This window comes from Eumetopias jubatus, unplaced genomic scaffold, assembly GCF_037043125.1.
Source record: "Eumetopias jubatus isolate StellerSeaLion01/CBP00866 unplaced genomic scaffold, mEumJub1_p1.0 scaffold_16, whole genome shotgun sequence".
Lineage (NCBI taxonomy): Eukaryota > Metazoa > Chordata > Mammalia > Carnivora > Otariidae > Eumetopias > Eumetopias jubatus.
The window spans coordinates 65,110,237-65,125,616 of NW_028274822.1; the positions used below are offsets into that span (position 1 = coordinate 65,110,237).

The following is a 15,380-nucleotide window of genomic DNA, read 5'->3' on the forward strand; positions in this document are numbered from 1 at the left end:
AAGGAACACAGACGATATACAGTAACAGTCACCTTACGGGCAATACAATGGCACTAACTTCATACCTTTCAATAGTTACCCTGAATGTAAATGGGCTCAATGCCCCAATCAAAAGACACAGGCTATCAGATTGGATTAAAAAACAAGACCCATCAATATGCTGTCTGCAAGAGACTCATTTTAGACCCAAAGACACTCCCAGATTGAAAGTGGGGGGGGGGGGACCATTTACCATGCTAATGGACACCAAAAGAAAGCTGGGGTGGCAATCCTTATATCAGACAAATTAGATTTTAAACCAAAGACTGTAATAAGAGATGAGGAAGGACACTATATCCTACTTAAAGGGTCTATCCAACAAGAAGATCTAACAATTGTAAATATCTATGCCCCTAACGTGGGAGCAGCCAATTATATAAGGCAATTAATAACAAAAGCAAAGAAGCACATTGACAACAATACAGTAATAGTGGGGAACTTTAACACCCCCCTGACTGAAATGGACAGATCATCTAAGCAAAAGATCAACAAGCAAATAAAAACTTTAAATGACACACTGGACCAAATGGACTTCACAGACATATTCAGAACATTCCATCCCAAAGCAACGGAATACACATTCTTCTCTAGTGCCCATGGAACCTTCTCCAGAATTGATCACATCCTAGGTCACAAATCAGGTCTCAACCGGTACCAAAAGATTGGGGTCATTCCCTGCATATTTTCAGACCACAATGCTTTGAAACTAGAACTCATTCACAAGAGGAAAGTTGGAAAGAACTCAAATACATGGAGGCTAAAGAGCATCCTACTAAAGAATGAATGGATCAACCAGGAAATTAAAGAAGAATTAAAAAAATTCATGGAAACCAATGAAAATGAAAACACAACTGTTGAAAATCTTTGGGATACAGCAAAGGCAGTCCTGAGAGGAAAGTATATAGCAATACAAGCCTTTCTCAAGAAACAAGAAAGGTCTCAAATACACAACCTAACCCTACACCTAAAGGAGCTGGAGAAAGAACAGCAAATAAAGCCTAAACCCAGCAGGAGAAGAGAAATAATAAAGCTCAGAGCAGAAATCAATGAACTAGAAACCAAAAGAACAGTAGAACAGATCAACGAAACTAGGAGCTGGTTCTTTGAAAGAATTAACAAGATTGATAAACTCCTGGCCAGACTGATCAAAAAGAAAAGAGAAGTGACCCAAATCAACAAAATCATGAATGAAAGAGGAGAGATCACAACCAACACCAAAGACATACAAACAATTCTAAGAACATATTATGAGCAACTCTATGCCAGCAAATTCGATAACCTGGAAGAAATGGGTGCATTCCTAGAGATGTATCAACTACCAAAATTGAGACAGGAAGAAATAGAAAACCTGAACAGACCTATAGCTACTAAGGAAATTGAAGCAGTCATCAGAAATCTCCCAACAAACAAAAGCCCAGGGCCAGATGGCTTCCCAGGGGAATTCTATCAGACATTCAAAGAAGAATTAATACCTATTCTCCTGAAACTGTTCCAAAAAATAGAAATGGAAGGAAAACTTCCAAACTCATTTTATGAGGCCAGCATTACCTTGATCCCAAAACCAGACAAAGACCCCATCAAAAAGGAGAATTACAGACCAATATCCTTGATGAACATGGATGCAAAAATTCTCACCAAAATACTAGCCAATAGGGTCCAACAGTACATTAAAAGGATTATTCACCATGACCAAGTGGGATTTATCCCTGGGCTGCAAGGCTGGTTCAACATCCGCAAATCAATCAACGTGATACAATACATTAACAAAAGAAAGAACAAGAATCATATGATCCTCTCAATAGATGCAGAAAAAGCATTTGACAAAGTACAGCATCCTTTCTTGATCAAAACTCTTCAGAGTATAGGGATAGAGGGTACATAATATCATAAAAGCCATGTATGAAAAACCTACAGTGAATATCATTCTCAATGGGGAAAAGCTGAGAGCTTTTCCCCTAAGGTCAGGAACACGGCAGGGATGTCCTCTCTCACCACTGCTATTCAACATAGTATTAGAAGTCCTAGCCACAGCAATCAGACAACAAAAAGAAATCAAAGGCATCCGAATCGGCAAAGAGGAAGTCAAACTCTCACTCTTTGCAGATGATATGATAGTGTATGTGGAAAACCCAAAAGACTCCACCCCAAAACTGCTAGAACTCATACAGGAATTCAGTCAAGTGGCAGGCTATAAAATCAATGCACAGAAATCAGTGGCATTCCTATACACCAACAACAAGAAAGAAGAGAGACAAATCAAGGAGTCGATCCCATTTATAATTGCATCCAAAACCATAAGATACCTAGGAATAAATTTAACCAAAGAGGCAAATGATCTGTACTCAGAAAACTATAAAATACTCATGAAAGAAATTGAAGAAGACACAAAGAAATGGAAAAACGTTCCATGCTCATGGATTGGAAGAACCAACATTGTGAAGATGTCAATGCTACCTAGAGCAATCTACGCATTCAGTGCAATCCCCATCAAAATACCATCCACTTTTTTCAAAGAAATGGAACAAATAATCCTAAAATTTGTATGGAACCAGAAGAGACCCCGAATAGCCAGAGGAATATTGAAAAAGAAAAGCAAAGCTGGCGGCATCACAATTCCGGACTTCCAGCTCTATTACAAAGCTGTCATCATCAAGACAGTATGGTACTGGCACAGAAACAGACACAGAGATCAATGGAACAGAATCGAGAGCCCAGAAATGGACCCTCAACTCTATGGTCAACTTATCTTTGGCAAAGCAGGAAAGAATGTCCAATGGAAAAAAGACAGTCTCTTCAACAAATCGTGTTGGGAAAATTGGACAGCCACATGCAGAAGAATGAAACTGGACCATTTCCTTACACCACACACAAAAATAGACTCCAAATGGTTGAAAGACCTAAACGTGAGACAGGAGTCCATCCAAATCCTAAAGGAGAACACGGGTAGCAACCTCTTCGACCTCAGCTGCAGCAACTTCTTCCTAGAAACATCGCCAAAGGCAAGGGAAGCAAGGGCAAAAATGAACTATTGGGATTTCATCAAGATAAAAAGCTTTTGCACAGCAAAAGAAACAGTCCACAAAACCAAAAGACAACCGACAGAATGGGAGAAAATATTTGCAAATGACATATCAGATAAAGGGCTAGTATCCAAAATCTATAAAGAACTTATGAAACTCAACACCCAAAGAACAAATAATCCAATCAAGAAATGGGCAGAAGACATGAACAGACATTTTTCCAAAGAAGACATCCAAATGGCCAACAGACACATGAAAAAGTGCTCTACATCGCTTAGCATCAGGGAAATCCAAATCAAAACCTCCATGAGATACCACCTCACACCAGTCAGAATGGCTAAAATTAACAAGTCAGGAAACGACAGATGTTGGCGGGGATGCAGAGAAAGGGGAACCCTCCTACACTGTTGATGGGAATGCAAGTTGGTGCAACCACTCTGGAAAACAGTATGGAGGTTCCTGAAACAATTGAAAATAGAGCTACCATACGATCCAGCAATTGCACTACTGGGTGTTTACCCCAAAGATACAAAGGTAGGTATCCGAAGGGGTACGTGCACCCCAATGTTTATAGCAGCAATGTCCACAATAGCCAAACTGTGGAAAGAGCCAAGATGTCCATCAACTGATGAATGGATAAAGAAGTGGTATATATACACAATGGAATATTATGCAGCCATGAAAAGGAATGAGATCTTGTCATTTGCAACGACATGGATGGAACTGGAGGGTGTTATGCTGAGTGAAATAAGTCAATCAGAGAAAGACATGTATCATATGACCTCACTGATGTGAGGAATTCTTAATCTCAGGAAACAAAGTGAGTGTTGCTGGAGTGGTGGGGGGTGGGAGGGATGGGGTGGCTGCCTGATAGACATTAGGGAGGGTATGTGCTATGGTGAACGCTGTGAATTGTGCAAGACGGTTGAATCACAGATCTGTACTTCTGAAACAAATAATGCAACATATGTTAAGAAAAAAGAAAAGAAGATAGCAGGAGGGGAAGAATGAAGGGGAGTAAGTCAGAGGGGGAGATGAACCATGAGAGACGATGGACTCTGAAAAACAAACTGAGGGTTCTAGAGGGGAGGAGGGTAGGGGGATGGGTTAGCTTGGTGATGGGTATTAAAGAGGGCATATTCTCCATTGAGCACTGGGTGTTATGCACAAAGAATGAATCATGGAACACTGCAGCAAAAACTAATGATGTAATATATGATGATTAACATAACAATAAAAAAAACCTAGTTCTCAAGTGGGTATGACTGGAATCAACTTCGGATCCATGTGTCAGCAGCACACTGCTCCCACCAGTGATAAATGATCTGTTGGGCTAAGGAACTCAAGATCCTCTTTCATCATTTGTGAGCTCTTTTGTCCTATTTGGGTTCTCCTTTTTACCTGTTGTTCTCTGTTTTTCTATAGATTGGAGCTAAACATGGTGTTATTTACTTGATCACAAAGTATGGCTATCTTCATCTGTATGACCTAGAGTCTGGTGTGTGCATCTACATGAACCGTATTAGTGCCGACACGATCTTTGTCACTGCTCCACATGAACCTACTTCTGGAATTATCGGTGTCAACAAAAAGGGACAGGTATGGAACTTTGAGGGTTCATCTCCCACCTTTTCCATTCACTGGGGACTGGAGCTTAACTTTTCCTCCTTCTTCAGGAAAGTGGTCAAATATAATTAGCTCCTGTTATTCAGCTTACACCCATGTCTCCCTTCTGCTTCCTACCATTACTTTTCCTCTCAGACAGCACCATGCTTAACATAGGACTGATTTTGAGAAGAGTACCTCCCTTCCTGCCCAAAGCTTCTACCAGTGGAGTGGTGGTTCTGATACACACCACTAACATGTTCAGGCCAGGCACAGGTTGATTGGGAAGGGTTGAAAAGCAGGTACTGTGCTACCTAAATTACCTTACTAAAGTCAAAAAGACAGTAAAAGAAGGAAATCTGTGCTTTAAAGAACATTGAGACGAAAAACTGTCAGTTTCCCCCACCCAAATAGGCCATTTTGGCAGAGTCATCTTGAATGCATCACTGGTCAGTGTGCATGCAACTTGGTATTTTTCTCACTTGACCGTGCTGTAGCTCAACCATGATATTCTGCTGTGTTTCCATTAGGTGTTTGGCTCCTGTACATCCTGTCACTGTTAGAGCCATTGTTCTGGGCACATGCAGGATGAGCCTTAGAACTTTGCTGATACTGCAGTGCCTGCGAGCAGGATGTTGGCAGTATGTGTATACGGAGCACTTTTCTAGGTTAGGCCAGTCTCACTTGTTGGGTCTTTATAGGTGCTGTCCATTTGTATCGAGGAAGATAACATTGTGAATTACGCAACCAGTGTGCTTCAGAATCCAGACCTTGGTCTGCGTTTGGCCATTCGTAGCAACCTGGCTGGGGCGGAGGAGTTATTTGTGAGAAAATTCAGTACCCTCTTTGCACAGGGGAGCTATGCTGAAGCCGCCAAAGTAGCAGCATCTGCACCAAAGGTAACGGCCCTCAAATGCTGTGCGCCAATCTGAGTGAAATAAATTATAAAAGCATTCCACTACTGATGTTGGAGTATCTTAACTGTTTTGTTAGTTGTATTAGCTTTAAAATTTTGCGCTAGTGGCATGACAACAATGAGACAAATCAATGAAAAGCATGATTCTGCTGCAACAACATTTTTTTAAAAATTCTCTTTCAGTTCTTATCTATGTGCATACATATTTCACACCCAGCTTCTTAGCATAGAAAATGCAGAGCTATATTATACATCAAGTGGTTGTACTGTGCTTTATTTAGTCGCATTCTACTCTTGACCTTCTCCACTCATCTGGAGTGTAACAGTACTGCTTAGGGCATTTTTTTATTTATTTCATTAGGATAAATTGTCCTGGGGCCTAGTTCTGCTTCTGAGCAGATAAAGGGTTTTGAGTTGCTTCTCCTTGAAAGGGATTTTTCTGTCTTTCAAGTGATGTTTATGAGCAAACCATTTCTAACCATTTCTAGTCTTCACCCAGGACTTTGAGTATTTTGAATTAGAATGTGATGGTGGTAGAACTTCACTACTGCAAGGCTGATTTAGAAGCCTAATTCTTCCCCTTGCTAGAAGTCACCTGTGGGACTGAGACCCACTGTTTTTGTGGTCTTTTTTTTTTAAGATTTTATTTATTTATTTGTCAGAGAGAGATAGCACAAGCAGGGGGAGCGGCAGGCAGAGGGAGAAGCAGGCTCCTCACTGAGCAAGGAGCCCGATGTGGGACTCGATCCCAGGACCCTGGGATCATGACCTGAGCCAAAGGCAGAGGCTCAACCAACTGAGCCACCCAGGCCCCCCTGTTTGTGGTTTTTGCTGAAGGTGGAAGCCATTGCCTTGGTAGAGGACTTTCTGTCCCTGACAATTAATTCAGTGTGGAATTTCATTGGCAGATTTTTTTTTAAGATTTTATTTATTTATTTATTTGAGAAAGAGAAACAGTGAGAGAGAGCATGAGCAGGGAGGAGAGGGAGAAGCAGGTTCCCTGCAAGTAGGGAGCCCGACAGTGGGGCTCGATTCCAGGACCTTGAGATCATGACCTGAGCCGAAGGCAGATGCTTAACAGACTGAGCCACCCAGGCACCCCAGATTTTTTTTTTTAATACAGGCCAGTTAAGTAAAGGAACAGCTTGTGATTATAACATAACAACCTACATTTCCATTTGTCATCAGGGAGTCCTACGTACCAGTGACACAGTTCGGAAGTTCCAGAGTATTCCTGCCCAGCCTGGGCAGGCCTCTCCTTTGCTCCAGTACTTTGGAATCCTGCTTGACCAGGGTCAGCTCAATAAACTTGAATCCTTAGAACTTTGCCGTCCAGTGCTTCAGCAGGGACGCAAACAACTCTTAGAAAAGTGGCTGAAAGAAGATAAGGTACAAACACTTATGAAATCACAACCCTCAGCACCATTTGAAAATGAGGTCACAGGCTCTTCTGATCCTAATCTTGCCCTGTCTCTTTGGCACACCACAGCTGGAGTGTTCAGAAGAACTTGGAGATTTGGTCAAAACTGCAGACCCTACACTCGCCCTGAGTGTGTATCTTCGGGCGAATGTGCCGAGCAAAGTTATCCAGTGTTTTGCAGAAACAGGCCAATTCCAAAAAATTGTCCTCTATGCCAAGAAGGTAATGCATGCCTAACCATTAGCATTTCACAGATAATTAATTTGTGGTGGGTGGTTGCTGATTCTGAAGTTTATAAAATACCCTTCCTCCTATGGAAGTGCTCTAGTGTGAGTTGTCGGTGTTGCTGTTAGCATCTGTCATTCAGTGATAATGATCCTATTTTATTCTCTTCAGTTTTTTAATTTTCCTGTCTTAGGTTCACAGTCCTTCCGGTTACCTTCCAATTGGGGATTTTCCTATAATTTTTTAAAAGATTTTATTTATTTGAGAGAGAGAGAGTGAGAGAGAGAGAGCAGAGCAGGAGGGAGGGTCAGAGGGAGAAGCAGACTCTCCACTGAGCAGGGAGACCAAAGTGGGGCCAATCCCGGAACCCTGGGATCATGACCTGAGCCGAAGGCAGTTGCTTAACCGACTGAGCCACCCAGGTGCCACTTCTGTAATTGTGTCTTGTTCTTTTTCTCCCTTCTCCCCCACAGCACCAGCTATGTGTTAAACCCATGTTTCAGTGAGCTTCCACTGCAGCTTGTCCCCAAAGTTCACTGGCCTGTGTGCTCGGTGTTGGTCAGAGCTGGCTCACTGGTTGTGTGGTCTTTGTGGTCCAGGCTGTTTGTGTAGTTGGTTGCATCTCCACATCCATGGCATCATCACATTGAAGTGGATGTTGTGTTTGGCATAGGCCCAGCATGTACACATGCTAATATTGCTCCTCATTTCTTTGTAAACACAAGTTCAGAACAAAGGATGGGAGCTTTTTTTTTTTCTTAATCACTCAGAGTGTTTCATTTCTTTTTCTTTTTTTTAAGATTTTATTTATTAGAGAGAGAATGAGAGAGAGAGAGAGAGAGAGCACATGAGAAGGGGGAGGGTCAGAGGGAGAAGCAGACTCCCTGCTGAGCAGGGAGCCCGATGCGGGACTCCATCCCGGGACTCCAGGATCATGACCTGAGCCGAAGGCAGTCGCTCAACCAACTGAGCCACCCAGGCGCCCCTCATTTATTTTTCTGATGGGTATTCCCTTGCCTCTAGGTTGGCTATGTCCCAGACTGGATCTTTTTGCTGAGGAGTGTGATGAGGATCAGTCCAGACCAGGGCCTGCAGTTTTCTCAAATGCTAGTGCGAGAGGAAGAGCCATTGACCAACATTGACCAGGTAAGCATCAGTTGGTTGTTTGGGACAGCTTTCTGTGGCTTGTAGAACTGTCAAGAAGATTCTCTTTTGTTTTTCTCTTACCAGTGTCTTGATTCTTCTGTCTGCTATTAATATTCCAGTTTTGAAAAAATCTGATGTACCAGGGGAGCTTGTCTTGTAGTCTTTTATTGTTTGAATACCTGTCATTTACTTTTGTTTTGAAGTATTTTAGAGGATTCATGTGTCAAGTTGTGAGGATCTTATTTCTTTGTGTGGTGGTTGGTGGGGGGGAGTGAAGGATGTCATTTGAGAATGGTAGCCCCACCCTACCCCCACCTCATTATCCTCTGTTGACTGAGGCCACCTGAAGTCTGCCTGCATACCTGGTTATGGTGAGTGCTTTCGAGTCTGTAGACTTTCATCTTTTGGGTGTTTGACTAACCTGGAGTTAGGTGAACGTGAGACTATTATTTTAGCATAACGTAGTTAGTGTTTAGATATAAACACATGTCTAGTTACTTTCAGTAAACTATGTACAAAGGGCTCTGGGTAACACAGAGATATGTAACAAAGCCTGAAGCAAGGCAAAACCAACAATCTATATAGCTATAAGTGCAGTCATACTGGGTTTATACATCGTGGAATTTGCAGGGATTTTGGAGATCATGATTAAGGGGTTTGAGCCAAATTTACATAGATATCAAGGGGAAGGAAAACTCCAGATTACGTCTAGATTATATTTCATATTTCTAAAGTATTTTTTAATTTATTTGAGAGAGAGTGAGAGAGCGAACACACGCAGTGGGAGCAGCAGGCAGAGGGAGGGAGAAGCAGACTCCCCACTGAGCAGGGAGCTTGATGCAGGACTCAATCCCAGGACCCTGGGATCATGACCCGAGCTGAAGGCAGATGCTTCACTGACTGAGCCACCCAGGCGCCCTCTAAAGTGTTTTTTATATAAACTTTTTTCTTGTACTTTAAACATGGAAACAGTTACACAATTAGTAAGTTCATTACCTCTATTTCACTTCCTATTAAGGCTTATTCTTTAATATCTATTTAACTCTAATGATTGTTATCAAGTCAATGTTTGCATTTTCTTAACTGTGCCTAAATAATGAGAGTATAAGGGCTAGACACCAGGTGTTGATGGCCTCTAGGATCTGATTTAAGTAATGGATTGTTAGGATTGCTTTAATCACTTCAGAGGATTTTGGGGATTCACACTGATAAAAGTACTTCCTTTGATCTACTTGAGTAAAATGCCCTGTTGGTGAGTATGACATCAGTGATATAATTTCACAAAATTACCTAATAAATAATGACCATGAGTTACTTGAATTTTGATAATAAAAGAAAATGCAGGGGCGCCTTAACTGGTTTACTCAGAAGACTCTTGATCTCAGGGTCGTGAGTTTGAGCCCCATGATGGATGTAGAGATTACTAAAAGAAATAAAAACATTTTAAAAATGCAAAGGAAGGAACTAATTATTGAATTTCTAAATGAGATTCAGTTTCAGAAACTATTTGAATAGGAAAATAAAACCCATCTCCTTTGGGTAAAAATGTGGCTTGCTATCTGTTTCAGATTGTAGATGTTTTCATGGAAAACAGTTTAATTCAGCAGTGTACTTCCTTCTTGTTGGATGCCTTGAAAAATAATCGCCCAGCTGAGGGGCACCTCCAGACTCGCCTATTGGAGATGAACCTGATTCATGCACCCCAGGCAAGTGCCATTTCTAGGCTGAAAAAAAGGGGACAAAGGACCTGTTCGTTTCTGTGTGGGACTTGCACAACCTAAATACAGTGCCTTTGGGCTGGGATGTGCTTGTGCCTCAGTGGACATTCTCTAGGACCTTCCTGCAAGAGTTTTCCAGAATCCTTGGTGCAAAACTTTCATAGAAACAATTACAACTGGGGCATCTTTTCTTCTCTTTTCTGTTCTTCTCTGTTTTCTTTTCTTCGCTGTGGTAAAGTATACATAACAAAATTTACTATTTTAACCATTTTTAAGTGCACATTTAAATGGCATTAAGTACATTCACATTATTGTGCAACTGTTACCACTATATATTTCCAGAACTTTTTATCATCACAAACAGAAAATCTTGTACCCATTAAGCGATAACTCCCCATTCCCTCCCCCAGCCCTTGGTAACCCCCTATTCTACTTATCTTTTCTATGAATTTGCCTATTCTAGATACTTCATATAAGTAGATTCATATGATATTTGTCCTTTTGTTTGGCTTGTTTCATTTAACATGTTCTTTTCAGGATTCATCCATGTCGTAGCATGGATTAGAATTTCATTCCCTTTTATGTCTGAATAATATTCCGTTGTATGTATACGCCACATTTTGTTTATCCGTTTATTTGTTGTTGGACGTTGGGTTGCCTTTCACCTTGTAGCTGTTGCAAATAGTGCTGCTGTGAATACTGGTGTGCAGATATCAGTTTGAATTCCTATTTTCAGCTCTTTGGGGCATACACCAGAAGTGGAGTTGCCGGATCATATAGTAATTCTGTATGTGACTTGTTGAGGTACCACCATACTGTATTCCAAGCATTTACACCATTTTATATTCCTACCACAATATATGAGGATTCCAATTTCTTCATATGTTTGCCAACACTTGTTATTTTCTGTGTGTGTTTTAAAAAAAAATAATGGCTATCCTAAATGGGTGTGAAGTGGTAGCTCATTATGGTGGGGCATTTTTTGAACTGAAATTTGGGGGGGTGGGGATGTTAAATCACACGTATATGCTTTTTTTAATTAATTTTTGGATTTCTATGCAGGAAAGGAGTTTGGAGAAATTTACATCAAGCTGTTAACCACAGTTGTCTGAGTGGACAGGATCATAGTTCACTTTGTTCTTTACTTATTTGTCTTCCAGTTTCTTTTTCTTTATTATCATGCATTGTTTTGTGATTAGGAAACACTATGTTAATTATATTGTTCTGTGTTTTCAGGTTATTCCAATCCACAAGTTAGCTCTCTTGTGTGGGCCATATCCCACCTCTAGGAAACAAAAGTACTATTAATTTGCTGTTTGGTGTTCTGTTGAACTCTTGTGACTTGGTGATTATATATGATAGCTTTTAATATATGAGCTTTGAAACAGAAACTAAACACCACTCAGGAACTGAGCAGATAGACCGTAAGAAGAGCCTAATCCCAAAAGGGGGGCAGCCTGGATGGGTGCACAGCTGGGTACAACACCCAGAACATTGGGCAGTCTTCTCTGGATGTCAGAGGCTGGATGATATTTTCTTTTTTGGCTCATCTGTGTTTTCTGAGTTCTTTAAATGACACCATTTCTATAATAAGGAAACTTAAAAAAAAAAGAGGATAGTAAAGTTCTGAAGAAAACAGAGGGTGGGGAGCATCAGATAAGTTCCAGATATTACAAAACTGTGTTCTCAGCACTTGTTTTGGATTGTTTCCTCTCTAGGAAGCCCAGAGTGTGCATTACCCTGGAGCAGCATGATGTTAGACTAAGTCTGTGGTCACTGTATACTTGATTGGTGCTCCATATCCCAGAACAAATGGAAGAGAGTGTGCTGGGTAACACCCAGGAGCATGTCTCATCAAGACTCACTAGTAGTTACTGAGGGTCAGATCACTTAACAAGGCAGCAAGGTTGCTAGTTGACTCACTCATTCTTAGTCCAGAGGTTGCTTATTTAAAGATGATGTTAATCCTCATCAGAATTCTTTCCAGGAGTGTTAGTTGTTCTTCAAACATAATGGCCCCCCCCAACACACACACACACACACACACACACACACACACACACATAAATTCTGCCTTTAACCAAATTGAGCAGCTTAGTGAATGCCAGTAGGATTTGTTACTTCCAGGTCTAATTGTAACTGCTGTTAGTCCAAGGATTGAGCTCATTAAAGGTGGCCTTCCTAGACTCCTGCCCTCACATTGACCTTGACTTGCCATAGAAAACCGTACAAGTATGATGGCTGAAAGCCAGAGCAGTAGCCTGGCCTGATCCCAGTAACATGCTTTAGGGCAGAGCCTCAGCCTTTTATACATACCCAACTCTGCACCCTAGGAGGACAGAGCCTTGTTCAAAGAGCCTCAGCTGACTTAGAAGGTTGGCTAGGGCTCTGCTTGGAGGTGGGCAAGGACCTGGACCTGGTAAAATCCCTCTCTCCTGTGAATACTTTCTGGAGCTGTGCCTTGGGGGGCATTGTTTGAGCAGCTACTCTTAAAAAGTTATTGCCACCATTCAGGCTTTCTTTCTGACCTCACCATTTCGTAGGTTGCAGATGCCATTCTTGGAAATCAGATGTTTACTCATTATGATCGGGCCCACATTGCCCAGCTCTGTGAAAAGGCGGGGCTCCTGCAGCGTGCACTGGAGCACTACACTGACCTCTACGACATCAAGAGGGCTGTGGTCCACACTCACCTTCTCAATCCCGAGGTATGGTGCACCCTTCGGGCACTCCTGTTGTGGATGGCACCCACCTGTTATTAGGGTCACATGTTCCCAAAATTTCCCTATGTTCGTGTTTGTGGGACTGTAGTATGTCTTCCCTGTGCGTGAGCCTCGTCACTGCTATACACAATTCTCATTCAGCCCACTCACAAGCTCCACTTGCTCACCCATGCAACTGGGCTCGCATTACCTCTCTTTCCATTGTCTACCTTTGACTTAGCCCAAAAGAGAGAACCTGTTAACATTGACAGCTCTAGCAAGGTTGTCTAAAACCATTAGCAGAAGCTAATTGGTATTGCATTCTATTTACAGAATGTGTTTTTGTATCAACTGTGGAGTATTGCAGGGTCTGTGACAGCTTGATGAATAGTTGAGGTTAGTGTCTCATCTGAAGTTATCTCCTGGCTTCCACTTTTTACCACAAAGAATAGTTGCTTTTCAGTCCTTTCAAGTGAAGATTCTTTATATTTTTCACACTCAGTGGGAAAAATTGACCCAGTTATGTTGCCGGTGTTGGCAGCATCTAGGATGGTACTTAGGTGTGGACAAACTCTTCCTTGCTTCCCAGTGGCTCGTCAGCTTCTTTGGCTCCTTGTCAGTGGAGGATTCTTTGGCGTGTCTTCATGCTCTGCTGTCTGCCAGCATCAGACAGAACCTTCAGCTGTGTGTGCAGGTGGCCTCCAAGTACCACGAGCAGCTGGGCACACAGTCCCTGGTGGAGCTCTTTGAATCCTTCAAGAGTTACGAAGGTAAATTTCACAGCCTCTAGCCAACTGCACCTCCTCCTCGGGTGTCGGTGTCTGCCTGCCCAACCTCAGATTCTTCCTTCAGGCCAGGCTGATGTGTTGGTCAATGGCAGAAGATTTCTGCTGTCTGGTGTGTGTTACCCAGCTTAGGTAGCTTTTTTGGCATTTGCAAAGGAAGCAATTGGTTGGTGTTGGAGTGGGGATGCTTAGAATCCCCCTTGTGTCCCTGGAGCCTCTGTGGAACTGAGCATCTTTGTGTCACACACTCTGCTGAGTGTTCACTAGAAAATCTGGGCCAGTAACGCTGGAGCGCCTGGCCCTGAGGGGGCAGCCCCTTTGGCTTCCTCTGAGTAAGAGCCCCATGGAGGCTCAGCGGTGTGTGGTTGTTGGGCTGGCAGACCTGACTGTGGTTGGCTTCCTCTGCCCTCCTGTGGGCATTAACACTGAGAATGTGCTGGTGGGGGGATGGCTTTCCCAGGTGAGGGTCTGCTGGGGACTGGCTGGGGCAGGGATAGAAACTGAGCATTTGTCCAACAAGGTATTAAGCCACTGTCCTGGGCCTAGTGAGGCTGGGATGTTGGAAGAGTGAAGGCAAGACCTGCCTTCAGGGAACTGCCCCTCTTGTCAGAAGACGCCATTGCGGGAAAGGCTGCAACAGCAATTAGGTTACATGGGTGGGGAGATGGCAGTAGAGTAGGGTTGGTGGGAGCTGTCTGCCTCCTTCAGGGTTCTGGTTCCTTCCCCCAGATTACAGCTGAAGACCTCCTCAGGGAATGTGATTTTCTCTGGAGCATCCTGTCCTGTTCTTGTCACCAGTACCTCCTGGCTGGCTCCTGTGAGAGTCAGGAGGTGGTCAGCCTCTGATGAATAACGGTGCTCTGTGACTCACCTTGCACCCCAGTCTGCAGTGGCTCCATGTGTGCCAGCAGCTCAGTGTCAGGGAGCAGACTCTGTTTGGAGGCTCCCACTGAAAGCCTCTGCTTTCCTCTCTTCCTGGTTTGTCTTTTTAGAGTAGTAGTCACACAGCCCTCTTAGGTTACCTCAGTTTGAATTATTCTTGAAGATGACCATCTAGGGTGTGCCTGGGCCTCCTAGAAGGATTCCACATACATACACACACACGGAGAATTTCACATCAGAACATCTCAGGTATACCTCCCAAATTCCATGGAAATCTGACTAGCTATTTGGGGGAGATGCCAAGGCAGAACTTCACATAGATTTTGTAAGTTGTGAGTGGACTCTGTGAGCTGGGAGAGTGGGGCATTGTTGTAGGCTGGGCCATCAAGGGCAGGTGGACTACGATTGTGAAAAAGGCAGGTAGATATATTATGAGGGCGTAAGATGGAACAATCTCTCTTTGTAGGTCTCTTCTACTTCTTGGGCTCAATTGTAAACTTCAGCCAAGATCCAGACGTGCACTTGAAATACATTCAGGCTGCCTGTAAGACGGGGCAGATCAAGGAGGTGGAGAGGATATGCCGGGAGAGTAATTGCTACAACCCAGAGCGGGTGAAGAACTTTCTGAAGGTAAGGAGGTCCAGGTGTCGCCTCTTTCCTTGAGCAAACTATCAGGCAGCTGCCTAAGACTTAGAAAGCTGACTTTTTCTCCATCAATGTTCCCTGGGTCCTTAGTGCAGAGCTTTGCTTTGTGGCCCGAAGCTCTTGGAGGAGGCCCCTGCTCATTTTACAACCCTTGAGGCTGTGCTCTTTAATTATCTGATGTGTGAGTAGAGGGAGTTAGTTTATTGCTGCATTATGTTTCAACAACATCCCAACTCTGCCCCTGTTAATTAGGTTAGGAAAGTCTATAGAAGCAAAT

General features: G+C 42.9%; 1 protein-coding gene across 1 annotated transcript in view; it reads left to right on the forward strand.

Annotated features, from left to right (window-relative positions):
* The window catches only part of CLTCL1 (clathrin heavy chain like 1), a 102,055-nt gene that overhangs the window by 44,401 nt on the left and 42,274 nt on the right, over window positions 1-15,380 (forward strand). The window contains exons 8-16 of the mRNA XM_088019399.1: window positions 4,485-4,658; window positions 5,366-5,563; window positions 6,769-6,969; window positions 7,070-7,222; window positions 8,249-8,371; window positions 9,940-10,077; window positions 12,633-12,797; window positions 13,381-13,561; window positions 14,925-15,088. Coding sequence (XP_087875525.1) covers window positions 4,485-4,658; window positions 5,366-5,563; window positions 6,769-6,969; window positions 7,070-7,222; window positions 8,249-8,371; window positions 9,940-10,077; window positions 12,633-12,797; window positions 13,381-13,561; window positions 14,925-15,088 — 1,497 coding nt within the window. The remainder of the gene's footprint in view (window positions 1-4,484; window positions 4,659-5,365; window positions 5,564-6,768; window positions 6,970-7,069; window positions 7,223-8,248; window positions 8,372-9,939; window positions 10,078-12,632; window positions 12,798-13,380; window positions 13,562-14,924; window positions 15,089-15,380) is intronic.